Raw genomic sequence first — 27227 nt, 5'->3', positions numbered from 1 at the left:
ACGACATAATTCGAAATTATTGTATGTATGTCCCTGTCAGCCTCCACTGTAGGCTGTAGCTTTAAAAATGGCGGGAAGTGACACTTTCCATTCGAAGTTGGCGGTTAGGGAGCCCCGTTCAAATGGTCTAGCCATATTGGTGCCGAAAAGTTTTCTACATACACTACCGCTTAAACTCTACGCCAAACGTCTCCAAAGTTTTATGAACCGTAGACTCCATAGAGGTTGGATATATGATGAAGTTATGGGATGATCACGTCGGGGTCACCATTTATGGGATGATCACGTCGGGGTCACCATTTATGGGATGTTCTATATTTTTATAAATCACAACCCATTTTCATCTTTGTTAAATTGATATATTTCTTCACAAACAACGGTAATTAATTTATATTCTTATAGAAAGGCTCATAGGAAAAATACATGCTCACTCATCTTAAAAGTCTGTTCTGAGTGACGTCTGTTTTCTTCTTTTCTAAGTGTCCTGTATTTATATTGCCACATACATCAAAATCGTATAGAAAATACTACACCATATAGTATGTACATTTTAGTGCGTATCTACGATACGCTACAAAGTTGCCTTTGTCAACATATAATATGTTTTTGGTATGAATATATGTTAAGTTATATATTTACACTTAATATATGCGTTATATTTGTATTCTTCTGTCTTTCTACAATACTCTCTTTATGTAATAATAATAACCATTTTAAACTAAGCCATATATTGACGTTATCATCTACATTCTACGGAATCACGGAAGACAGCTGACACTTGACATACAAATACAATTTAGGAACAAAAAAAATCGTTTGCTTGGTTTGCTAGCTATGTGACTATGTCAAATAGTTTAAGTTGTATTTTGTATTTTTAGGAAATTGTGATTACAACTGTTCTATTGTAACATAAAATTGTCATGAAATCGTTTTGTGAGAGATGAGTGTCTTTGGGGATTTTCAACGTGTGTGGGTGCAACGTTTTCCAGACAGTACTTTACCAGCAGCTTGGGAGGAAGATGTCAGAGCCAATTTGGCTAAACATAAACAGAAAGTTGCTATATTGCGAGAAGAGCTTGAAAAGGAGGAATTTTACGTGGAATACCTTGAAACTTTACTATCAGATGTAGAGAAACACAAGGCAGCCTCTCAATCCAGTAAAGTGGCGCCGCCCTCAGGTACTGACACGAGCGACGATAAGACTTTTGATAGCAAGCAGGTAATTATTAGTAATTAATCAGAAATCTAAAATAATCCAGCCCCTACCCTCCCCAACATATGCTTCAAAATAAATACATTTCTTTTAACAATAATTAAAAAAGGGTTGTTTGAGTTGTCTTTTAATCATTTTATGATGAATTATTCATATATTATTTTTTATTCTTAAAGGGTTCCAATACTAATTCTTTATCAAAAAAGAGTGAGGGCAGTGTTAGTAGTAAAAGTGATGACTCAGTAGAGGGCTTAGATGTAGAGGAGGAAAAGGTGCCTTTACGAAATAGACCAATAAACTTTGCTGAAAGAAGTTCTGTTAACCAATGCATCAATGAGCTCTCTTCCAATCTTGCTGCAGAAGCAGCTAGACGGCGTTGTAATAGTGAGATTGTTCAGAGAACTGAAAAAGAAGATAATGGTAATGTTTATTTTAATACTATTATTACTTTAACAAAAATACATCTTAAAATAAATTCTATAAGTGATTGCAAAAATTATCAAAGTTCTAAAATAAAATCTCTTGTATTTCCAATCAATTATATTTATTTTGTATAATTGAATTTGATTGTGGTAGGTGTTGAATCAATAAATTCCATACAAGCTAAGAACCGTCCAGCATCACAAGGTGGTGATTTTGTAACAGTGATTGAGGTGAATGGCCTAAAAGCAGCTGAGAATGCTGCCAAGAAACAAGATGATTCACCTCAGACCTCTGAAAGTAGTTCAACTGATCCAGCTGTTGCTTCTAAGAAAAAAGTACCACCAAAGTAAGAGAATTTTATAATCATTCTTTTCTGTTTTATTTTGACATATTTTTCTTCATAACCAATAATAATTTTAGACCCCCACCAAAAGTGTTCAGCCGACGAGGTGCATCTTTACCAGAGAGTAGCTTACCAGAAGACAGCCCTCCTTCTAGCTTGGGCAGGAGGATAAGGAATTCTGATTCCAGGGAATCAATTGCTAGTCGTGGGTCCACACCATCTATAAGTGAAAGAGTGTGTATTTTTTTAATTTAATGTTGTTTACATGTTAAAATATCAAGAATCAAAATGAAAAAATATTTTACTTTTCAATGGTTTTTAGTTAAATTTCATAACAATGTTCAACTTTGGTCCATTCAAAGATATGAAATTTAGGAGATTAAGAATGATTATTTTTAGGTTAAAAGCTATGAGTCAATAAATTCACTGTCATCTGAGAGGAAACGTTCTGGTGGAGCAGCTACACCTCGATCTATTGATGAAGAAGTAACTTCAACTACTCCAGACTTTCCTGAAGGCAGTGATGATAAATCTCCACCAATTTCTCTTGAGAGTATACCTGCAGTTGTTCGAAGTGCTGAAGATGAACCCTATTATGATCAAGTGCCAGTGGACATAAATGATGGAGAATATGTTTATATACAAGCAGGTATGTTGTGCCTTTTTTTTTAATACTGAAAGAGTTTTAAATATCATATTTTTAATAAAAATTTTAGTCATAATTTTTGTCTAAGTGATATTACTATTAATCATAAAATAATATTATTAAATAAATAAATAAATAAAATCATACTTTGATTAGGATATTTTTTACTGTCTACAGGAATCTATATATAAATAAGGGGGGGAAAGGGTGTCAAGTACACGGTGGTGTGCATTGATGCTGGATGCATGCTTAAAAAAAGCTGTGTTTGATAGCGTACGCCTTGCGAGTGTGTAGCTTGGCTATATTGCGCGCACCCGAAAGTCCGATTCACGGGCGTCCTAGTCGCCTCCCCTGGGAACTGTACAGATCTGTTAACGGGTTTCACACAAAACATCCTCCCCGGGGTCTGTACTGCTGACTGTGACGGGCGAAGGCGAGTCATCGGCGCCTCAAAACCGATCAAGCAGCAAGTGTGTCTCGAAAGAGTCACCTCATACCGTAAACCTACGGGTACGGGGGTCTGGACTTTATCATCTGGGCCGCGAGGAAGAAAACCTCTATAATAAATTACCCCTATCCTACGGTGGGAAACGTGCCAAGGGATGTGTTTGCTCCTACATGGGGTGTACATGGCTGATGGGATAATTCAGTCTCTAGCGTCCAACTTCAACGAACCTGGCAAACGTTGTCGTAAAGTGCCTTCTTCTGGGGAAAAGGGCGTCACCCTAGAAGCGACCAGTTTATTCGACCCTACTCGTGGGAACATAATGCAAAGAACACCACCTAAATCTTCAAAAATCGACGACATCTCAAAGCAAACCCCAGACTGCCCCTCTTATTCTGAGGGGGGGAAAATTTTGCCTCACCAAGTGGATTTAACCACAGCAAAGAAGCAAAAATTTTTGACTCAGCAGCTTTTTCACCCTGCACTATTTAATAGAACTCGTTCATCTTCACTCAGTGATGTTTCCAAAGTCCAGCAGGAACATTTGATACCTGTTACACAGGCACCTACACAGGAACAAAATTTAAACAACCCTAGTGTGCCCTGGCAACGAGTGCCAAAGCAAAAAAGAAATCGGTCTCCTGAAGAAAAAGACTCAAGAAGGCCTCAAGCCAAAAGGACACAGCAACGAGAGGCAATCATTAACAAACACCGAGATATAAATACTCCTGAACAAAATACCTCATTGAATATAGATACCAACAACAGTTTTGCTCTGTTAGATGTCGAAGTTGGGGAAGCCACAGCTAAGAGAACACCTAAACCTCCACCAATAATTTTATACGGTGTTGATGACCTTGCAAAACTAACCCAACTCATAGAAGAAGTCATTGAAAAAAATGATTACACCTTTAAAATCGTATCCAAAAACCAGCTTATAATCTCCTCTAACACGGTTGACAAATATAAGATTCTAATCGAGCACATAAGAAGTAAAGGGCTTATAGGCCATACATTTACACGCAAAGACCAAAAATGCATGAGGATTGTTATCAAACACCTTCACTTTAGCACACCTAAAGATGCCATTATAGAAGCAGTAGAAAAAACTGGAAATAAAGTACAAGGAGAAATAGTTACTGCCCGGAAGCCAGGAACCAAAGAGCCCCTAAATACATTCTTTGTAAATGTGGCTCCACACGTAAATAATAAATTTGTCAAAGAAATAAAAGTGATATATAACCAGAAAGTCTCTATAGAAGACCCACGAAGAACAATGACAGTGGTACAATGCAAAAGGTGCCAGCAATATGGGCACAGCAAAAATAACTGCATGAGGCCTTACAGATGCGTAAAGTGTGCTGGGGCACATAAAACTACTACATGCACAATAAATGAAAACACTCCAGCAGTATGCGCACTATGCTCAGGAAGCCACCCTGCTAGTTACAAAGGATGCCAGGTGTATAGAGAAGTCCTAGCAAGAAAGCAAATTGGAAACAAGTTTCAGCCAAAACCAAAACCAAAACTCGCTTTGGATGAGCGGCCTAACAACACTGAAATGAATGAGCCCCCTAGTGACATGGATGCGATGATACTTGATTCTGATAATAACTCCAAGTCTACTGAACTAAAACATCGGCTACCAAGCGTAAAAGAATCCTTGGGACCCTATAGTGAGGCTCTCAAAAATTCAAATACATCTGCAGCATACCATACAGAATTACAAAAATCATACATGAGAAATAACTCTGACCAAACGAAACGAGAGATAAGCAGGAAAGATAAAGTTGACCTTACAGGGTCACAGAGAACAAATACGCAAAACCACGTTGACCATGTGTCACAGAGAACAAATACGCAAAACCACGTTGACCATGAGTCACAAAGAACATATATGAGAAAAATAGAATTCGGGCAAGAAAATAGACTCAATCTAGAAGCACTTATAGTGAAACAGACTGAAAGAATCGACCAACTCATTTCACAACTCGGCACAATGATGAACCTCATCATGACACTCATCAGTAGGCTACCACAATGATATCCCTGCGTATCGCCACCTGGAATATCAATGGCCTAACGCCAAATAAAAAAGAACTGGAAATACTGTTAAAGCATAACAAAATCGACATTGGTCTAATATCCGAAACCCATCTAAATGATCGTAAGAATATTAAGATAGACAACTATGACGTATATTGTACTAATCATCCCGATAGCACGTCACATGGAGGGTCGGCAGTCATTGTAAGGAATAACATCGGACACCACCTCCATGCCAAGTTCCGAGAAGACTGGATGCAGGCCACTACCATCACTATAAATTCAAGCTTGGGCCACATCAATGTAAGTGCTGTATATTGTCCGCCAAAGCATAAACTGAAACAACACATGTTTGACCGCTACTTTCAGAGCTTGGGAAACAGATATATATGTGGTGGGGACTGGAACTGTAAACACACTCATTGGGGCTCAAGATTAACGAATAGCAAAGGACGTGAGTTGAAAAAATGTGTCGATAAACACAAACTTATAACACTAGGAACAGGAAAACCAACTTATTGGCCAACAGATGCCAACAGAATACCTGACCTACTGGACTTTTTTATGGTGAAGGGACTGTCTGATGTGTATTTTGACGTGGCTCCTTCGTCTGATGGTGGGTCTGACCACACGCCTGTCATAGCAACATTTAGCGTTACGGCTATACACAGAGAACAGAGACTGGCACTATATAATCATAAAACAGACTGGGACGCATTCGCTGAATACCTGGAAGATGAGGTGGATTTAAAGGTTAAGCTCAAGACAGAAGAAGATATAGATGAGGCAACATTCTACATCACGAATCTCATCCAAGTTGCTGCGTGGCGTGCCACCCCGACACTGAGCTCTCCCAATCAAGTAGATAACATACCAATGGAAATACGCAACAAGCTGGAAGAAAAACGGAGACAAAGAAGGCGATTACACACCAGCAGATCAAATGTAGACAGGTCAGAATTCAATAGAATATCTAGAGAACTAAAAGAGTTAATCAAAGAAAATCAGAACACAACCTTCCAAGAAAAACTCTGTACACTCTCGGCGCACAAGAAAGATAATTACTCACTCTGGAAAATAACTAAAAACTTTAAAAGACCACAAAACCATATACCGCCTATAAGGACATCTACAAATGACCCGTGGGCTAGGAGCGGCAGTGAAAAGGCTGAACTCTTCGCTAGCCACCTTAGTGAAGTCTTCAAACCAAACCAATCATCGATGACTGAGTTTGAAGAGGAAGTGGACAGAATTATCAATAGCGACCAGCAGTTATCACTACCGCTAAAACTTGTCACCCCACCGGAACTAATGCGAACAATAAGCTACCTGGAAAACAAAAAGGCTCCTGGTTTCGACCTAATAACAGGTGAAATCCTTAAAAAAATGCCTAGAAAACCAATCGTATTCCTAACAATGTTATTTAATGCCATTTATAGAATACAGTACTACCCAAAGCTATGGAAGATATCACAAATAATTATGATTGCAAAACCAGGGAAACCACCAACAGAACCTAGCTCATACAGGCCTATAAGTCTTCTTCCTACAATGTCAAAGGTTTTTGAAAAAACTTTCCTGCGGAGACTAAAACCAGTTCTGGATGAAAATAGGATTATACCCGATCACCAATTTGGTTTCCGGGAAAAACATGCTACTGTAGAACAAGTACACCGAGTGGTTCACAAAATAAGGCAATCGCTAGAGAAAAAAGAGTATTGTCCAGCAGTATTCATAGACATTCAACAGGCTTTCGATAGAGTTTGGCACAAAGGATTGCTGTACAAGCTGAAAACGCTCCTACCAAACTCATTTTATATGATCCTAAAATCTTACCTTGATCAAAGAAGATTTCAAGTGAAGTATGAGGAAGAGCTTTCAAGGCTTTATTGCATCACTGCCTCAGTTCCACAAGGATCAGTGCTTGGCCCGGTCCTTTACTCGCTGTATACGGCAGACTTGCCTGAAACGGAGAATGTTGTGACGGCAACATACGCGGATGACACTGCATGCCTCGCAAGCGATGTAAATCCGTATAGCGCCTCAATGAAACTACAGGAACAACTTGATAAGGTGAACGAGTGGCTACAGAGGTGGAGAATCAAACCTAGCATTGGTAAATCAGTCCAAGTAACATTTACACTGCGAAGGGGCGATTGTCCACCTGTGTATATGGAAGACAAACCGTTACCAAGCAAAAACAGCGTGAAATATCTCGGACTACATCTGGACAGAAGGCTGACCTGGGCTAATCATATAAAAGCCAAGAAAACAGAAGCCACCTTGAAATTTAAAGAGTTATCTTGGCTTCTAGGCCAGCAATCTAAACTGAACCTCAGCAACAAATTGCTTGTTTACAAGGCCATAATACAACCGATCTGGACATACGGAATAGAACTCTGGGGCTGTGCATGCAATTCCAACATCGAAATTCTCCAAAGATTTCAAAACATTGCACTGCGAACTATTTCAAATGCTCACTGGTTTGTAAGAAACATCGAAATTCACGATTACCTGGAGATGCCAACCGTAAAAGAAGTGATCCGCAAAAACAGTTGTAGATACCGAGAAAGATTAAGGAAGCACACAAATGAACTGGCCAAGAATCTGTTAAGTCCAGGAGATGACGTGACTCGCCTAAAAAGATGGCAAATACTAGACCTAGACCAGAGAAACTAATCTAAAATCTAGTTTCTACAACACATACGGTGCCCTTCAAAGGAATCGCACCCTACCATAACTACCCTCGGAGAATATCTGATTATGGCTGATAGCCGATTGCAGATGAAAAAAAAAAAAAAAAAAAAAAAAAAAAAAAATAAATAATTATTATATAATAGTAATCTATGTACTACTTACCAGTACTATATAACTATCAATGTTTTCTGGTTTTAATATTAAGTGCCTCCTAAAGGACTTTAAATATTAGATAACATAGAGTAAGTTGTACTTCTTTGAGTTTCTATAATTTTACCCTTATAGGGGGTGCTGGATCGAGTACAGAAGATGGCTCGAGTGGCACAAGCACACTCGCGATGGTACCTAGTGCCCCTACGGCCCCTTTAGCGCCAACAGCCCCTGTTGCACCTGATTCACCTTTGTGCGCGACGGCTCCAAACTATGTCAACATACACTATTTCATACAGTGAGTTTTATTATTCTTAGTTTATATTCTTAATATATATTTACGTCTTTTCGTCACACACAAGTTATAGTCTATATTTATGCATTATTTATAATTGGTGTTTAATCTTTGTGTTAATAATTCAAACAGTACCTATTTGTAGAATAAAAAGATGTTATTTTCGTAGTAAGGTCAAGAAGCAATAGTAATCGTTAAGTAATCAGTGCTTAATATTGCGATTTATTACACTTTCGAATTTTACTACGGTTAAATAGCTTTTACCACGTCATTTCTAGAGACCCTTCTAGTCAACTGGGCCACAATTGATTACATGATGATTATGCTGCAAGTTTCCTGAAATTAGGGTTATGAAGCCTATGTCAGCATAATCATAGACACGTATTTGTCATGCGGTCAGTCACGCATTTCAAAGAATATTAAATTTTATTTTCCTCTTTGATTTAAACAAATTATTAAAAACAAGTTTTTATTTGTTAAATCATATATTTCTTATATGTCCTTTACATTTTATGCAACCTTTATATTTATTGTACAAACATAAATGGAATAAATGTACTGTAACATTCCCTATTGTTATCCACACATTGGAATCGCATTAGCTGACATCATCAGAGATAAGAATTTGACTCACAACTTTATTACTCTACAAACCTAATATGTATGTTTGTAACAAAATAGAATACTGATTTGGGTCGTGTAGCTCGCGGCCTCGGATAGAAAAATATTTTATATTTAACCCTGATTATTTTTTTTAATAAGCTGGAACCTCTTTCTCTGGACTGACGAATATAAGCTTTCCAGACCAAAAAATAAACAAACCTTTCGTTTTATTTTTTTTATTAAATAAGCATGCCAAGCTGATTAGGTACCCGAAACTAATAGCAAATTTTATCGTCAAAATTATAAGATCTTAATTAATAATAATTAATCGTTTTTCCTCATTCCTAAGTGAATCTAAACCCAACTTGGCAAATATGAGTCAGTTATTTTGGCATAACATAATTGTGTCGAGCAAACATTTAAATTAGGTGGCCATTCACCTTGAAGTAAATTAATATTGTTCTCTATAAAAAGGAAATTCCACTTCCACAACTATTAAATTTTAATAAGTACTGTTACAAAAACGAAATTAGAAATATTTTTAAATGTACAATTCGTTTTATTTCTGCATAACCCGTTTAAGTATGCGGCTTAATAAAATGATACCCCTATTTTAGTCTTTTTGCATTACAAGATCTGAACGTTCTTTGTGAACGGATATATCGATTAGGAAGATTTGCTTGTCCGGTATATGACATGTCAAGTTAGAAATAGAATATAAACTATATATAATAGGTTATTCCATTGATTAAGGCATGGCGTGGAAGGTGCTGAGGCAAGTGAAACGAGTTCAGAAATAACGGAATCGAATGATACACCACTATTCCTTCGAACTATTTCTTCGGACACCGAGGCCAGTGCAACTCCTCCGGTTTTAAGGAAACTGCATCATCAGGTTTGTTAATAGAGTATATTAAATATAATGTTATACTTTATAAGTAATTAAAAAACAAACTTAATATTTATCAATTAATTTATTATTCTGTTGATAATTTTTAAATCGTTTTCTTCTGTGTTTTTCGATAGTGTTTTTTGATGTACACTGAAATGAAATTGTTTGTGAGGTGAACATTCCTCTTCGCCTGTGATAAGATTGTATTTGCAATACAATACTTCACAATTGTAATTTTCACAAGACATGTAATAGCAGATACCGTCTGAGCAGATTGTCTCAATGTGTAGTCTTGACATCAATTCATTAGCAGTCTGTGTTGCGTAGTATATTAAATTAGTTTGTATATAATTAAGTAAAATTTTATCGACTGCAAGAGAACTGATTCGTTGCTCTAGAAGATATTTTTTAGAACCTGAAAAAAGTTTGTGATATATAAATCTGTATTGACTAATGGTCGCGGGTTCGATTGTAATTGGTAAATATTCATAAGTACATTTTGCAGCTCTTAATAAAAAAAATTACCAGTTAATTAGTTACATCCTTTGATGATTTCGTATCATTTACCGTGGCCGATAACATCATTTCTAGTTCTATTGGTCTCTCTTCTAATTGGTCGTTGTTTTGTGTAGCGTTTGAGTTATTCAATTGTTCGACCTTATCCACATTTTCCGTTTTATTTCCTACAGTCTGTGTTGGTTTAATCTCAGACTGCGTTGGTTTAATTGGTTTCTCTAATGGTTTATTTTCGGGATCTTTTGGTTGTGTTGGCTCTACCGGTTTGGGTTGGGTTTCTATCGGTTTAGGCGCTTCTTCTTCTGAAGGTAGCGTATTATAAATTCTACATTCTCCATTTAAGTCTGTGTCATAAATATTGCATGTTAAATTTGTACAACCGAATTTATCACATCTCATAGTAGTGCAGGTTTGATCATTGCACCATACTGTCACATTTCTCTTTCCAATTTCTATACTTTCGACATTATTATTTGAAGAGAACGCTATCTGAACATTTTCTGAGGCTTCGTTCTCTCCATAGCTCCACCAAATAAAGGGATACGTTATCCAATCCCAAATCGTCGAACCGATCCCGCGACCCTCATTCAAGTTATCTGCAAGCCATTTTTACGTTTAAAATATTTAAATTAAAATTTAGACTGGGTCCACGATTTCTACATACAAATTCGCTACTTTATCTAATACTAAATAGGTTATACTTACGCAGTACTGGTGTACTCACAGAAAAACCCACTAAATACAAAACTAAAAAAGGTACAACTTTAGGAGTCCACATGTTACAGGTAATGCAAGAAGTGTATGTTATAAATAAATGTTTAAACAAACCCACCTCAGCTTTTATAACTGCCCTGAGGTACTGCCTATCTGTTGGAAGATAACGCGGCTTTTGGGAATGTTTACTTAATGACTTATGACGGGGACATACCATAAAGTTTTTAATTATCCTAAAACCCTTTAGTGATAAACGGTGAACAAAGACAATTCATTACGTAATTTGGATAAAGTCCATGCTTTGACTAAAACACATTTGTTAGTACTAAAATATATATACTTTGGTATGTAAAATATATTCCCTATAGGTATTTTGAAGTAAAGTTCATATTAAAATAAATAGATTATTTGTGTCTTTTAATTGTTTATTTTTTCACAAAAAGCAAGGTTAAACTTCAATGATAAACAATTTTTTTTAAAATCTTTTGACATTATACTTATATTATGTAATGTATTCCGGTCAATCTGCATTACCATTTAAAAACTTTGTTGACACTTTATTACATATTGTTTCATTTTTATATTTCAATTTTACTTCACACAGCATACAATGACTTTTAATATTAATACACTGCAAGAACCTACATATTCCGTGTTCTGTGCATCTTGTAAGAATCTTAGGTTTTTTTCTTTGTGGGTAGTTAAAAGCTTTTTCCAGAAAATTTCTAATGTTCTCGACAATTGCCGTGGTATTCAAGGAGTAATTGGTGTTCAGCCATCGCATAGAGTTTTTCGTATAATTTATATGTTTCAAATTCATAATTTGATATTTATTTAATTCACCTGCTTGAGTTATATTTCCAGCTTTATCAAATGCTATAATGCTTGGCCTCCTACCAATCGTTTTCCAAGGGTTAAAAAATAGAACATCCTTTTTCTAAAATAAGTGATGTATAGGTCTAAAATATGCATTCATATTTTGAATTGTTTATCCTTTGATTAGTTATACATATATCTTATTTACCTGTGTATATAATAAATCGGTCCTTGACTGAAGTAATTTATACGACAACATTAGGAAAAATATTTTTATCAACATAATATTATTGAAATATTTTCAATTTTCCTTATCAAAACCAGCAGAACACAGTAAACTCTTATGGCAATATTTAAATATTTTTATTTCAAACAAAGTCCTTTATTTCAAATCATATTACAGAATATTATTTTAACGCTGTTTATTATAAGGGCATTCACTAGAAGAAGTGATTTCTTTTGAAGTACATTTATACTTAATTGTTGTCTTCTTTGATGCTACAAATGTTACACATTTAATACCTATGCATATAGTAATTTTTCCGAACATTTTACCAAGCATTTTATCTTGTAAAATATCTACTATTTCAAGGGCCAAATTCGAAGGTAAATCCATAATTGATTCCATTTTGGCTACACTATCTGTAAAATAAAAAAGTAAAAAAGAATATAAATTTTTTTAAAGTTCAAAAAGAAAGTTTAAGAAAATTTATAAACTTAAATATATGTTTGTTACCTGTACTGTTATTACCCAAACAATGACCCATCTTGTTATAGCGATTTTCTATATTACAGTTTCTGTGTACACATGTTTTATTCGCACATTTCATTGAGTGACATACGGAATCAGAGCAAAATGTTAAAACTCCGTGAATATATTTCCCCACAAAAGATATAAAGACAGGTGCAACTGTATCTACATCATTCCAGTCTACTTCGCCAAATATAGCTCTTTCTAAAGCTATTGAGTGATTGTTACGAACGTTGTCACTACTCATATTGAACTTAGATTTTCTTTTTTCAATGTCAAAAATAAGAGAATTTATGTTTTTAGAACTGTTTGTTAAAGTCTCAGAACTCTCATTCTGTGATTCCGGCCAATATGATAAAGTTGAATCATTTAGTATTTTATCTAACTTTTTTTCATGGGTCTCATTTAACATGTTTAAGGGTTTTACAGATAAATCCACGGATTCGGAAGTGTTTTTGTTTACAGCGTCTCTCTTTTCTCTGTTTAGAATTAATTCAGTGAAATTATCTTTTGTTTTAAAATATCCAGTTTCAATGCTGTTTTCTAGTTTATTTATTTCGTCTGTATGGTTTTCGTTTGATATATTCAGTGTTAAATAAATAATTTCTTTAGAGTTCATTTTAAGGTTACTATTTTCAGGGTTTTGTGATTTATTAATAGGCGTATAGTTTATATTTTCCGAGATGTTATTCGTCATATTGTTCTTGTATAAAATATTATTTTTCCCTTGCAACGTTTCATTTTTATTTTGGTTCATGGTTTCGTTAGTTTCAAGTTTTGCTGCTGTCTTCTTATCTGTTTGAATTTCGTGAACATTAAATGTCTTCTTTTTATGCTTCTTATTCGAGTTGCTGCGGAATTTCTTTTTCTTATGAATAGTTATTCTTTGCAAGGGAATAGACTCAGACATTCGAGGCATTGAGTTAAAGCCTAAGAGATCACTAGGATTAGGAAAATTGTAATACGGTGTAATATAGTTCATAGAATATTCTTTACGAGACGTTGGATCTGGTTCCGAGCTGCCTTGATCTTTTTTACTAAAAACATTAGCAATCCTCTCTATGATTTTGGGGAGTTTAATGTCAACCTTTATTCGTATTTTAAAATCGTTATCAGTTTTTCCTTCACGTTGTATAAACGGGTCTTTTGAGTTTTCATAGTATAAAGGTGATTTCGTATTAAAACTGCTATTAATAGAGTCGAATTGTATGATGCATTGTTTACAACCACAATTACATGGAATTTCATTAGATTTGCAATAACATGACGACAAAGTATTACTTCTTTGTATGTTGGAAAATGGATAGTGGCGATCATAGGTTGGCTCAAATAGATTCGGAGAAACGGAGCGAGAAGTTGTATACGAAAACTCCGTATCGCCCTTAAAGCCACGAGATAAAGTTTGTAGTTTCGGGAATATTTGTTGCGTTTTACTTGAAAATGGATAGAAATCCTCAAAAGTAGTTTTAAGGCCATTCTTTTTAGGATACTTGTCGTGTCGTAAAAGTGGAATTTTGTTTTTACCGGTTACTTTTTCTAAGTATTTGACGTGTTGCTTGTGAGCTTTATCCAAGTAATGCTGGTATTCAAGTAGGAGATTTTCGATATTTTCATCGCTCTCACTTTCTAATGCTAATGATTTCGCATCTGGTGGTGTATTCTGAAATGTAAATGTGTTAAATATAATCTTAATTTATGGATTGGAGAAATATTTGTTAACATATTTACCAAGTCATTGTCAAAGTCCTTAATAACTTCCGCTATGTCGTTAAATAAAATGATATCGTATATTGGTGTGACTTCAAGTTGGTTTATTTCATAACCTGTTAGGAAAAATACAGTTGATAATTATATATATGTCAAAAATCTCATAATTATACAAATATATATATATCACTTACTGTCAAAATCAGCACAAAAATAAAGTGAAGCGAAGTAAAATTTTAAACTAAAGAACAGTAAAGCTCGCATGGTTATACCATTAATGTGAATAATTGAAATGTACCTTTAGTAGAAATCAAGTTTAAGCATACATTTGTAAATATTTTCTTTTTCCGGGTCTATTGTTGTTGTACTTATACAATCTAATCGCCGCATTACGAAACCAAATGGTAACGTTAGCACATAAACTTATATTTTTATACAAAATAAAAATATATAATACAACATACAAAATAGTATAATAATATGGTAAGGTAAGATGTACATATACAGCAATTAATAAAAAACATGATAATAAAATATCTACCCAGTTAAATGTTTTTGCACTTAGTTCGCCTTTAGTCTTCGACACACCTCTTACAATATTGAAATCTACAATATGTCAGAGTACAAAAATAATTAACAGATTTTATTGATATTTTTCCTCTGATAGAGGATCAAACCCCTTATAACGGCCGTCAGGATACATTTACGAGGCGCTGGCGCTATACAAGTATAAATATCTGTCACCAGAATTACTATAGGTACTGCATATTACCACAAATTAGCTGGAACTCCAGTTTCAAATTCAAAAACAAACCAATTGATAACAATTTGGTTCATGACAAATGTTTCTTTCAGGAATCCAGCAATAATGCAGAAGCGGAACGTCTTACGATGCACCGTTGTATCGTCACAAGTATTATTGAAAGCGAGACCGTGTATGTCGAATGCCTATATGTTATGGAAAAGGTAATTTCTTGCTTCTATTTTCTATTGATTGGTCTAATATTTATTATAAACAATACTTATGGGCTTCGGAATCATATAACAAAGTAAAAGTATTTGGTATTTTTAGTACATGAATGCAATAAAGGCAACTCTATCGACATCTCAACCTGTAATAACTGAAGAAGAATTTGGTACTATATTTTACAAGATATCCGAATTGCACGAACTTCATAAGAGTTTTCTGGAAGGGCTTAAATCGGCTGTTGCTAGCTGGGAAGAACCCTTGTGTGTTGGAGTTCATTTTAAGAAAATGGTGAGTCAAACAATAAAATATTAAATTGATTTATTTCTATTTATACATATATTTACCTAAAGATATGGCTTATGTTGAAACTTAAATTTAAGTTACGAAATCTTACAATGTAGGTGTAAAATGTCCACGCTATTTACAATAATATTTTTTACGTATCAGTAGATTCGGGCCCATACAAGGAGGTCCATTTGTACAAATGACAAAGTATTGTATCAGTTGAATAACTGATACAACATTAGTTTTAACAAGATTTTTACCTTTTGCCTGTCTGAGGAACCTTCTATGCACTTTAAACCTGTTTTTATTATCCATTACCCTGTAATGTTCTAAGTAAAAGTAAGTCCTAAAAGTAGTACACTTATAAATACAATGTGAACGGTATATTGCAATGCTGAAAGAACTTCGGCCATACATTGCGCAAAGGCGATGAGAACTTGGAGAAACTGATCGTGGTAACACACGATACCAACCGATGGTCGATCGATCAAGTGACAAGACTCATAGTCTTCAAAACTATACAGTGTAAGGGAAGCGCTGGACAGAAACCGATGGAAGGATATAGTCCGCTCTAGATGCTTCGTTGCTGACCACGACGCTCAGACATGAGCTGCCGACTAAAGAGAGAGAGAAAGAACTTGAGTTGACGTTCGATAGAAAAAAAGTTACATGTATAAGGCAAGTAAATTTACGTTTTGACGAAATTAACACCGCATATCTGTCGTTACAGGCTGAGAATATTAACGTATACGGCGCCTTTCTTCATAACTACGGGCGCGCTACGGATGCGGTACGTCGTCGTTCCGCGAGTTCGCAGCGTTTTGCGGACTTAACACGACAGATTGCGTGTCGTGGGCAGCCCATGTCACTCGACGATTTATTGCACAAACCAGTCGCAAGGGTGCAGAAGAATGCTCTTGTTTTGCATGTAAGTACTACTATTAAAACATATTTTAGTAAGTTTCAGATGTTAAGCCTTCTACTAGTACCGTCCGATGATTTCTATAAAAATATAATGTTGTTGCAGTGTTGTTAGCATAGCAATGGTGATAATTTGCACGGCTGTGACCATTAACTCCTATTACGGTTCTCTTTCCGCACAGACAATATCTATTCTTTTTGGTAACCGATTATTGTTTGGGCTACCTGGAAGAAACTGCTCTACTAATACGACTTACCATTTACGTAAATAAATCTTTGTGATAATCTTAATATATATAAATGACGTATCACGTTGTTTGTCCGCTATGGACTACTAAACTACCGAACCGATATCAATATCAATCAATTTGCACACCGTGTGCAGTTTGATCTAACTTAAAAGATAGTATTGCTTACATTTCAATTTATACCCGCAATATTATATTATTGCAAATATTTGTTTATTATTTGATACAATTCTAACAGATGGCGCTGTGTTAAAAGTACCGACGTTTCACATAAGCTATCTACTTTTCATATTAGTTCTCCTACCGTTTCCCTTGAATAGTTTGCTACTATGTCATATAACAATATATATATAATGTTCCAAATAATGTTTTTTTGTTTACAGGATCTCATAAAGTACACCCCGGCTAGTCACCCAGACCATGCGATGTTAACTGAAGCTTTAAATATGACGCAGCACTTTTTGGATGAATTTAATATTATACAAACCAAATCTATGTTCCCTGTAAGTATTTTAGAAAGCCAGCAAAACAATATAATATATTTATATTTATCGTATAAAAGTTTTATAAAATAAACTATGGTTTCATTAATGCAAATAAAAGTCAAATGCACTTGAGTCTGATATTAATAATTATATATATTTGACAACCGCTCACAGCTAAAAACCCTGAGCATCTCTCATAATAGCCAAATAGGTGATAAATCTTTTCTGTCTGAGACGTGCCATCCAATTTATATATATTATATATATAAATTGTGTTAGGCATAACAATGTATATTATATTTCAGAATGCTGATCGCGCACAAAGAAGACTTGTAAAGAATTCCTTTATTGTAGAATTGGTAGATGGACACAGGAAGTTGCGTCATCTATTTTTATTCAATGATGTTATAGCATGTGCTAAATATAAGGTAAGCAAAATATTGGTTATAATTAATAATTATGAAAATATGTAAGTAATACGCACGATCGTACGCGTTCGTGCACGTAGTAATAGCAATTGATTGTTGTCTCATCTGACATATATATACTAATGTAATATATGTATATGTGAATATTGACAATAAAGCTCTGTTGATATCATATTTAAGTGAAAACGTACCATACCTTGTAGATGTTTTTAATTTAAATCCCATAGTATACTTATCCCATTCAATTAGTATACTTTAGACCGAGATAGCTACAGTTTTGTAATCGACAGGCCTCCGGTCGAGATAAATTCACGTTCGAGTTGAAATGGTTCATACCGCTACCGGATATAGTGGTCGTGGAAGAAGATGGCAGTTCCGCGGAGAGGGAGACATCGCCGGCTAACATAGTGGCGCTCAAGTCGCAGGCCTGCACTGTACGAGACCAGATATTAGCCGAGGAACGGGCTTCCCAGGATGACAAGGTAATTTAGATTATTACCTTGTTAGATAGATTAGATTGCATTTTCTGATTTAGTAAACAGTGGACCTTGACGTCCGTCATTCTCCAACTGAACGTTTTTGAGACAGTTTTAATCGCGCACCATCACTAGGTGGAACCTGCCGAAAAGAGCGTACCAATCCTTAAAAGGCTGGCAACGCACTTGCGAGACCTGTGGCAACGTGTCTATGGCTGACGGTATTACTTAACATAAAGTGAGCCTTCTGCCCGTTTGTTATATATAATAAATAACAGTGATCATCCCAATGTGTCTGACTCACGCAGTGTTAATTGCGTACATAGAAAAGTCCATTAGGGACCAGCCGTGTTTCGAGTGGCCATGACCTCAGGATTGAGTCGCACGGCTAAGACAATGCGGCTTTTAAAACGAGACTTTGTGCGGAGTATGACTACCATGTACCTCGTACGTTTATATATACGTTTTCGGCATACGTGAGTCACATTAAACGCAAAGTGTTGCTTCTGAATCTGAGAGTGAGTGACTCACTAGAAAATCCTATTTCCTTTCATATACCTTGTCTATACCAACATTATATGTGGCCCAAGTCGGTTAGCAGTTACGTATTAAAATTTCGTCATAAAACTGTCTCAAATGTTTATAGCTTATAGGCCAAAGACAACGTAACCAGATATGCGCCTGATAATTGTTGAATGATGCTTTATTTGAATTTTTTGTAAAATTGTCTATTTGAATCAAATATTTTTGTCAATCGACAGAAAATAAGGCTAGGCGGCCGTGGCGCAGCGGAGAAACAGCGTAAAAAGCTAGCAGAGTTGGAAGGCCAGTTGGTTCTGGCCAGTCCCAATCTTATATTCCGCATCGCTGCTCGTGCGCCTGGATCTACCGCCCTACAGCGACAACATGTCTTTTTCCTCAGTTCAGAGTATGAAAGAACGCAGTGGATTGACTCTATACATGCGCTACAGGTTTGTGAATAATTTTAAAAATGCGTATTGTACTACTGTAATAAATTGTGGTAAATATTTAAAGTTCCTCCTCCAACAGTGTTTTAATGAATTCAATTCAAATTCAAAACTTTAAATTAAGTAATACTATCCAATTTAAACATTTTTTTAAGTAATACTATCCAATTTCATGCAAATCTTTTTAACTGTTTGATAAACATATTTTTCTTAGGCCTCATCGGCGCCGCCCGCTGGTTCCAATACGGTTTCCATGTTGGAACTACAAAGTTGGGTGACGGCGTGTCGCAGTTACTTACAAACTGACATGGGCTCGTACTTGTTACGCAGTGGACGGGACGACTCCTTACTTCTGGGTGATTTACAGCTTCACATTGGCGGAATGACCGCTCCCCTCGACACTGCCGCTGGTATGTAATAATCACGAAACTGAATTTTCGGTTTGTGAAATTCTAGGAGTTAGTAAAACTTCTTTGCATAGCTCCATTAATCTTGGAAAAAGTCAAGGGTCCAATTATATGTCGTAAGAAATAAACATTTAATAAAATTTTCACTGGCGTGCAATCATCTTTATTTTATCTCAGAATTGTCCAACTGAACGTGCGGCTGACGTATACGTATAATTTTTAGATTTATTAAAATATTTATTATATGATTAATTATAATTTGTGATATAACTGTTTATTATCTTAATATATATATATTTCTTGTGTGCGTGTGTATGTGACTGAACTCCTCCTAAACGACTGGACCAATTTTGCTGAAATTTTTTGTGTGTGTTCAAGGGGATCTGGGAATGGTTTAGATTCACAATTTTGTCCGCTGGACAATGTTTTTTTAATTTATTAGTAGTTGTTGATTTTGGAATGTTTTACATTGGATCCGACAGACGGCGCTACCATCGCAGTGTCAAATTTTAAATAATATTCGAATTTTAATTTTAATTTTTAGTCTGTCCCGACAGCGCTGCGATCAAATTAAAAAAAAGTTTTGTTATCATTGTGTTATTGTAGACCATGTGCTGGATCGTTAGATATTGTCATAACATTTGAATAATAATTTTCATCAAAATGGTCCAGAATGTTTTAGCTTATTAAAAAAAGTTTGCAATTTTCAAATTAAAGACGTGTAGACAGGACAACGTCTGTCGGATCCGCTAGTATTTTCATAAGAATTTATGTTTAATAAAACTATTTGATTTCAGACTACTATATCATCGTAGAGGTGGATTCTTATGGGCATTATTTCCGCAAGGCTAAGTCAAAATTGGTTTGTAGAAGTGCTCAACCGCGTTGGAACGAGAGCTTTACTATTGACTTGGAGGGCTCTCAGAATTTAAGACTGCTCTTATATGAAGATGCCACTAGGCCAGTTCTTAGAGGAAAATGTACGCTGAAGGTATGTATTGGTATTGATTGCTTTATAAGCTGTTGACCAATTATAATCTAACGTGTCATATTTGGTTTAGATTTACTGAAAAAAAATTTGAATTTTCTTGTTTTATTCCTATGTTAACCAGTAAATTAGTTAGGTTTTATTGTTAAGTAAATAAATTTGTGGAAATGGCAAAAGTTGAAAAGGCCTTCTTCCGCATATGAGAGTACTTAAATTTTTTATTAAATGTATATCAATGAAATATCTGTATCACCTCGACGTCCGTCGTTCCACATCTGAGCGTTTTCTAAGGTAGTTTTTGCCGCGCACCACCTCTATGTGGAACCAGTTTACGACTTAAGAGCGTACCAATTCTTGAAAGGTCGGCAACGCACTTGCGAGCCTTCTGGCAATGTGAGTGTCCATGGGCGGCGGTATCACTTAACATCAGGTGAGCCTCCTGCCTGTTTGCCTCATTAAAAAAAAAGAGATGTCGATGAATAAAGGCTTATTATTTATTAATTCCTAAGTTATCGCGCGAATGGGTGGCAGAAAGCGCTGCGGGTGGAGTCTCTAGAACAGTTTGCGTCGGAGGTGGGTCGTTGCCTCTTCGTTTGAAACTGTTGCCTCCGGAACGCTCTGCGCGGCATGTGCCCAATTCTAAGTCTGGCGCGCTTTTCGGTGCCAAAATCACGCACGTGGCCAAGTAAGTGTTGGACTTTGAATATGGGTCTTATTTATTAACGTACTGAAAGCCTCATTGAGGTTACAGTAACAGCCTACAAAAATAATATAAAATAAATTTATTCTGTTTGATTGTTTATGAGATATATATTAGAAATTGGTAATTTCAACAGTATCAGTAATCACATAATTACGACTGTGTACTTTAACTACTCTAGACTTATCAGAAAAAATCTGTGTCAAAAATATTTTTTTAATTCTTTAGTCATGAATATAAAATAAAAGAAAAAATATACACTGAAGAAAATAATTGGGAAATAAGATTGAAGGCTATATGTACTTACCAAATTGTAGTATCGACTTTTTAGCAATCTTAGCACTCAATATTGTCAATTACAGACGTGAAAAGCGCAACATTCCGTTCATAATAAGTGCGTGCATACGCGAAGTCGAAAGGCGTGGCATCCATGAAGTGGGCATTTATCGAGTTTCCGGCAGTGCTTCAGACCTCAACCGGCTTAAGAAGAGCTTCGAAACTAGTCAGTACACCAATAACCCTTTCATTAATAGAACTTAGTAATTTATATATTTAAGAAAATATAATATAAGTATAAACTTAATTTATTCTATGGTTTCCTCCTCTTTAGTATACATTTACATATTCCTACTTCGCCAGTATTATCGACACATTAGTACAATTTTATTTTCACAAAATTTTATTCTAATTTGTTTTTGATGCATATAACATCACGCTTAGAAACAAATTATAGCCTTAACATATAATTGTTAATATATGTATATGTAATAACATGTATAAACTCCAGACGCCTATGAAGCAGAGCAGCTATTGAAAGAAGTTGATATACACAGTGTGACCGGTGTACTTAAATTGTACCTACGAGAACTGCCCGAAGCCTTATTCACTGACGCTCTCTATCCGGAGCTATTGAAAGCTTGGGGTTCCACTCAGGTACGCTTCTTAAGTGTGGTCTCCCAGTATGTATTCCTCCCAGTGTGGCTTGTCTATAATATGTACCCTAATATACTGCTTTAGGTAACTGCAAATATAGCCATTGTGTAGTATCTTTATACTTTTTATTAAAAGAATTTTAATATACCTAGAATAGTTAGATTGTGCAATGGCGGCTGTATCGCTACTAAGCGATCTTAGCTTGAACAAAATTATGTTCCTTTTCTAATACCTAATAGTATAGTGATTTTTATTAGTAAGATCGTAGATATATTTGATTATAGCTTTAATTTTATAATATTGTGTACATACTGTTTTACATCAATTGTTTGTATTACTTAGATTTTAAATTAATATTAATTACAGGGCGTAGGCACGTCAGTTGACTCGGGCCCCGCACACACGCGACGACACGCTCTTCTCAAATGTTACGCGCAGCTTCCTGATCTCAATAAAAATTGCATTGATTTTCTGCTCAACCATTTTGTTAAGTAAGTATCGATCGTAAAACGATAGTAAGAATTTTTACTTAAATAAGCAAAAAAGACTGAATCACTATGTGACAATTTCACTTACAAATATTGATTTATTAAGCTGTATGCTAGAAGCAATCTGTAAATATTGCTTTATCTAAATTGGATGTAGGAAGGAAGCTAAATAAAATATTAATTTTTTTTTTCAGAGTAAATCAACACGAAACAGAGAACAAAATGTCTTTACACAATTTGGCAACGGTGTTTGGACCAACATTACTTCGGCCATCAAACAATGCTCCTGGTGCTAAACAACGTACCGACCTGTTAGCCGCAGGAACCGTTGACGCTATGGCCCAAGCCGGCATACTCTATTGTTTATTACAGCAGAGACAATTGGCCGCGCAATTATCTTCGCACCATAGAGCTCCAACGCTTCTAGACTAACGCTTTGCTGCTAAATCGCGGTATTACCACGTGAGATTGTGAGCCAAGAAATGTTCTAGTTTTTCCCGCAACTGACTTTATGGCATATTCATATTCCAACCATAATGTTCTATCCATTTTACTTTACAGTATAGATAATTAATTCAGAATTCCTAAAAGTATTTTTTTTTATTCAAATATTTATAGGAATTTTAAATCGTCATAATTAAATAGAAAAATAAATGATCCTAGAGGTAGCTTTGCGAGTCGCGCGTGGTTAAAAGCGAAGCGATGTAAACAACGTTTTGGATAAAATAGCGATTTTTTTGTTATTTAAATTTGATATTTTAAAGTGATTAAGTACTTTTCTGTGCCCAGGGGGCCTTTGGCTGACATGAAAATTTTTATTGTGTGTGTTTTGGTTTCCTCAGTGTGTGTTGTCTTTGTAAGTAAAGTATACATTCCATTTAAAATATCACAGAAACGTGGACGAAATCAAATCAAAAAATAATATTATTATTTAAAAATTGGCATTGTTCACAACATGAACAAATTGTGATTTTAATATTGCTATATGAAATGTGGAGAGACATAATTAAATAAGTGAAAAATATTATATATAATGGCTAATTAACCTTAGGCCAAAATTGGTGCTAAATATTCAAGTGTAATTTCGAAATTTTATAATGCAAGGACAATGCCAATAAATAATAGAATTCAGTGTATGACAAGTTATGAAGGGACCGAATGAAAGTCACGGTTAGTGTTAACAAAATATAGACTGATAAATAATTAAACTGTTGTGGAAGGATGTTTTCCTGCAAATAAATGAAAATTGCTTTATATACTTAGACATTTAATACAGATAATTTCAAAGTGCAGCAATTTTCAGTGCTAGTCGTGCGTATTTACTTTACTTTTTGTACCACTTCTAGTACTTTATGTTTAGTTGTTAGTTTCTCATATGTATTTTAAACTCAATTCTCTTTGCTAAGTTAGTACTTAAAGACAACCAAAAATGGATTTTTGTAGAACAAAGTTTATTTCATTTGTAATGATTTTGTTATTATCTTAAAACTTAACAATCTATTTGTTGAATAATATTATATAATTATATTTATGATCACATAGTGTTTATAAGTTTTTTTTTACTTGTTCAAAGAACTTCAAATGTGTTTTCTACTATCACCAAAGACCTTATTTACTGCATCTTAATTTACATCAATTCATGTTGACAATATCCAGTAATTACAGGTTTCTAAAAAATATGGTAACAATAATTGTTTATGACATCAATAAGCCTGTGTACATGTAGAATAATATTTAAATCACGCCAACCAACTGTTGTTCTGTCCTTAAAATTGGCACTTTATTATTTGTTCCAGTCAAAAGTTATTGTCATGTTCATACAAAAATATATTTTTAAAACATCACATGATTGCCATAAATTATATAAAACACCTTTCTTATCTTAATATAAAATGTATACCACAATGTAGAGGCCTACCTAGTTTTAAAATATCATAAATGCAAACTGTAGTAATAATCATTGATTTTTAGGATATGAATGTACTTTCCTACCATTCTAGCTTAATCAATGTCAACATTATTTTCTGACAGCTTTTACACGAAGTAATACTAGGACTGTAGTATTTCACTTTTATAAGATTTTGCAGTATTTGTATAAACATCATAATGCACTGGACATTATAGAAATAAATATGAATAAGTAAAAAATCATTATCCATCATAAACACATAATATTGAAGGTGCCCAGTGTATTATGGTTGTTCCTTAACCTATATTTAATATAATTTATACATTAATATTATAACAACTTATTTGGCATAGATAACAGATTACAAATTAGCATTTTTAAATGTTACAGTTCAGTGAAATTTTCATCTAAAAGCATTTCATCTATTTCTTAGTCATATTTTGGAATTCCATGTGTAAGTTGTAACACCAAACAAATATTTTAAATTCCTTACACACCAGTGATAAATATATTTGCCAATAAAGCGGCCAAGTATCTTTCATATTATGTTACAAAGCATTGTTTTCAGACCCAATTACTTTCTCATAAACAATAAAAAATTGTTATTGAGATATGTAGGATATTAATAAGATAGTTTGTATAATTGGATTTTGTATTTAATTTTTGTATATAATTGATACTAAAATGTAGTTATGAACCTTTCACAATAAATGTATTTTTAATACACCTTTTATATGCTTTTGACTTATTTTCTAAGCTTGAATAAGTTTTAAATCAAAGCCATGTTGCAATATGGTTTGTGATGGAATCCTTAACAGTGACATCTGACGCTGTCTCTAGTTTAAATATTAAAAATGAAGCTAAAACACCTATACCAATTGCTAAAGTTTTTGTTCTTCTGTAAAATAAATACATGACAATATTTAAAGAACTATACATAAATAATCTTTTATCTGCATTTAATAAGAGATTATTAACCATTTTTTTATCTATACATTTACCAGACCACAGTTCCTCATTAGCCCTACAAGCTGTGCAGTTATAGGAACCAGAACCAATACAAGTTAAACAAGATGCATCACAATATTTACAAGAAAATGAACCTTCATTATTGATACAATATTGGTTATTTTTACACACAGTACCTAACTGGCATTCATTAATATCAGTACAACTATCAGTTATTAGTTCCCAACCAACAGCACATACTTTACACTTATTACTACCATAACTAAAACATTCCTGGCATGCTTTATGGCAGGGCATACATTCAGTTTCCTTATTACTATAATAATTACTAGCACATTGATTACAAAATTGACCAGTATAACCTGCATCACAGATACAAGTTCCATTACCTTTGCGAGTCTCATCACCATGACAAGTACCTTTATTGTTACAGATATTTCCATTTTTATCTAAAGGACATGGGGTACAATCTGCACCATAATGATGCTTAAGACAACAATACTTTAGGTTTTCCAAACAGAGCCAAGAATAAAATTCTGATATTTTAAAATTTCCTTCTGACCACCATTTCTCCACTAAATATTCTGCTTCTTCAGCAACTGAATAACATTCATCCATATGTCTACTTAATTCTGAACAAAGGTTTTCCTGAATTTCTACCAATCTTATCTCACTCTGAGCATAAGACTTAAGTTTTGTTTCTTCCCAAGCTACATCTCCACCATCAAATTTACCACGAGATGTTTTCCCAAACCATTTTATAAAGGAGTCGCTAAAAACCTGACATCGGCGACAATCGTTAAGTTTTTGAGGTCGAACTTGATTTCGGTCATTTTTAGCACTTGCCATAGTAAGTAAAAGTAAAAATTCTATGAAAAAGCACGTCATGGTTTTTTTGTCCATGTTTAGTATTTTCCAAAATACAATGTTGAAATTCTATTTGAGAAACAATACGTTAAATATTAATAAAAATGCATACAACGTTCATTTAATTTGTTAATAATCCTTAACGAGGTTATTATTTATTATTAGAGTAAGTACCTTAAATTTTATTAAATATTTGTGCTAATTATTAAAAGATATATTAGCTATATTGTTGAATGATGAATATGTATTAATTACCGGTATTTACTATTTTTTTCGCTGCCTTGCAGTTGCATATTTACCATAAAAATAAATTATGGTAACAGCCAACATTCAACAAATGCAAGAGTATAGAAAACAGAAATATGGAATAATTCCATAGATACCTATTTGCGCTCAGGGGGCTTAGACAAGACGCCAATAACAGTAGTGTATGTACGGAGTACTTTCACTGACTACAGTAGAATGTCGAAAACTGAATTTGTATGAAAATACTTGTTCGTGCCGACCGCGACAGACCGTCAGCTCAGGCTCAAAAGGCCGAAGTTGTGAGTCGTGATACAATAAGCGACGTCATGACATACTAGGCTACAAAACAAGTTACATTAACTCTCACGCTTTTCGGTAGCCAACGGCCAATTAATGTTTTTGGCAGTCTACAAAAAACAGCGTGTATGGGTCATATTTTTGCGTAATTTTAAAAGTGGCTGTATGCTATAATATAGTACCGCTATCGCAATCCCTACTTTTTGGTCAGTTTTAGTTTATTAAATTATTACTATTATTATAAAGTAAAAATTTTCATTTAATCTTGCTCCTCTCTTTATACAGGCTACAAATTTGAGACTACTGCTACGGCTACGAATGGCGATATCAGTCCATGTGTGATGTGTCGTTGGCAACACGGCCAGTCGATTAATCTAATATCTAT

General features: G+C 34.6%; 3 protein-coding genes across 4 annotated transcripts; 1 reads left to right on the top strand and 2 right to left on the bottom strand.

Annotated features, from left to right (window-relative positions):
* The first annotated feature begins 792 nt into the window (after positions 1-792).
* Positions 793-25194, top strand: LOC110995103 (active breakpoint cluster region-related protein). Of its 2 annotated transcripts, none has more exons than XM_045627902.1 (21): positions 793-1219; positions 1390-1633; positions 1859-1982; positions 2057-2213; positions 2379-2628; positions 8099-8261; positions 9615-9756; positions 15113-15223; positions 15330-15515; positions 16243-16440; positions 17065-17184; positions 17472-17594; positions 17885-18076; positions 18832-19041; positions 19253-19448; positions 20243-20436; positions 20943-21118; positions 21496-21635; positions 21921-22066; positions 22433-22557; positions 22749-25194. In XM_045627902.1, the coding sequence occupies exons 1-21, from the start codon at positions 941-943 to the stop codon at positions 22984-22986; spliced, it is 3714 nt and encodes a 1237-aa protein (XP_045483858.1). In that variant the 5' UTR covers positions 793-940; the 3' UTR covers positions 22987-25194. The 2 variants fall into 2 exon arrangements, with proteins under 2 accessions (XP_045483858.1, XP_045483857.1); XM_045627901.1 differs by having other exon boundaries at positions 1790-1982.
* LOC123689117 (probable serine/threonine-protein kinase DDB_G0286465) lies at positions 11472-14559 on the bottom strand. The gene is made up of 5 exons (XM_045627903.1): positions 14452-14559; positions 14279-14373; positions 12536-14210; positions 12008-12441; positions 11472-11920 (listed from the first exon to the last, which is right to left on the bottom strand). Exons 1-4 carry the CDS (start codon positions 14519-14521, stop codon positions 12212-12214), a joined length of 2070 nt encoding a protein of 689 aa, XP_045483859.1. The 5' UTR covers positions 14522-14559; the 3' UTR covers positions 11472-11920; positions 12008-12211.
* Positions 25184-27113, bottom strand: LOC111000310 (cysteine-rich with EGF-like domain protein 2-A). The gene has a single exon (XM_045627904.1). The coding sequence runs from the start codon at positions 26333-26335 to the stop codon at positions 25238-25240; it is 1098 nt and encodes a 365-aa protein (XP_045483860.1). The 5' UTR covers positions 26336-27113; the 3' UTR covers positions 25184-25237.
* Positions 27114-27227: the final 114 nt, after the last annotated feature.

Source organism: Pieris rapae, chromosome 4, assembly GCF_905147795.1.
Source record: "Pieris rapae chromosome 4, ilPieRapa1.1, whole genome shotgun sequence".
Lineage (NCBI taxonomy): Eukaryota > Metazoa > Arthropoda > Insecta > Lepidoptera > Pieridae > Pieris > Pieris rapae.
Note: the sequence above shows the minus strand (reverse complement) of the source record. Positions and strands in the feature narration are given on the sequence as shown.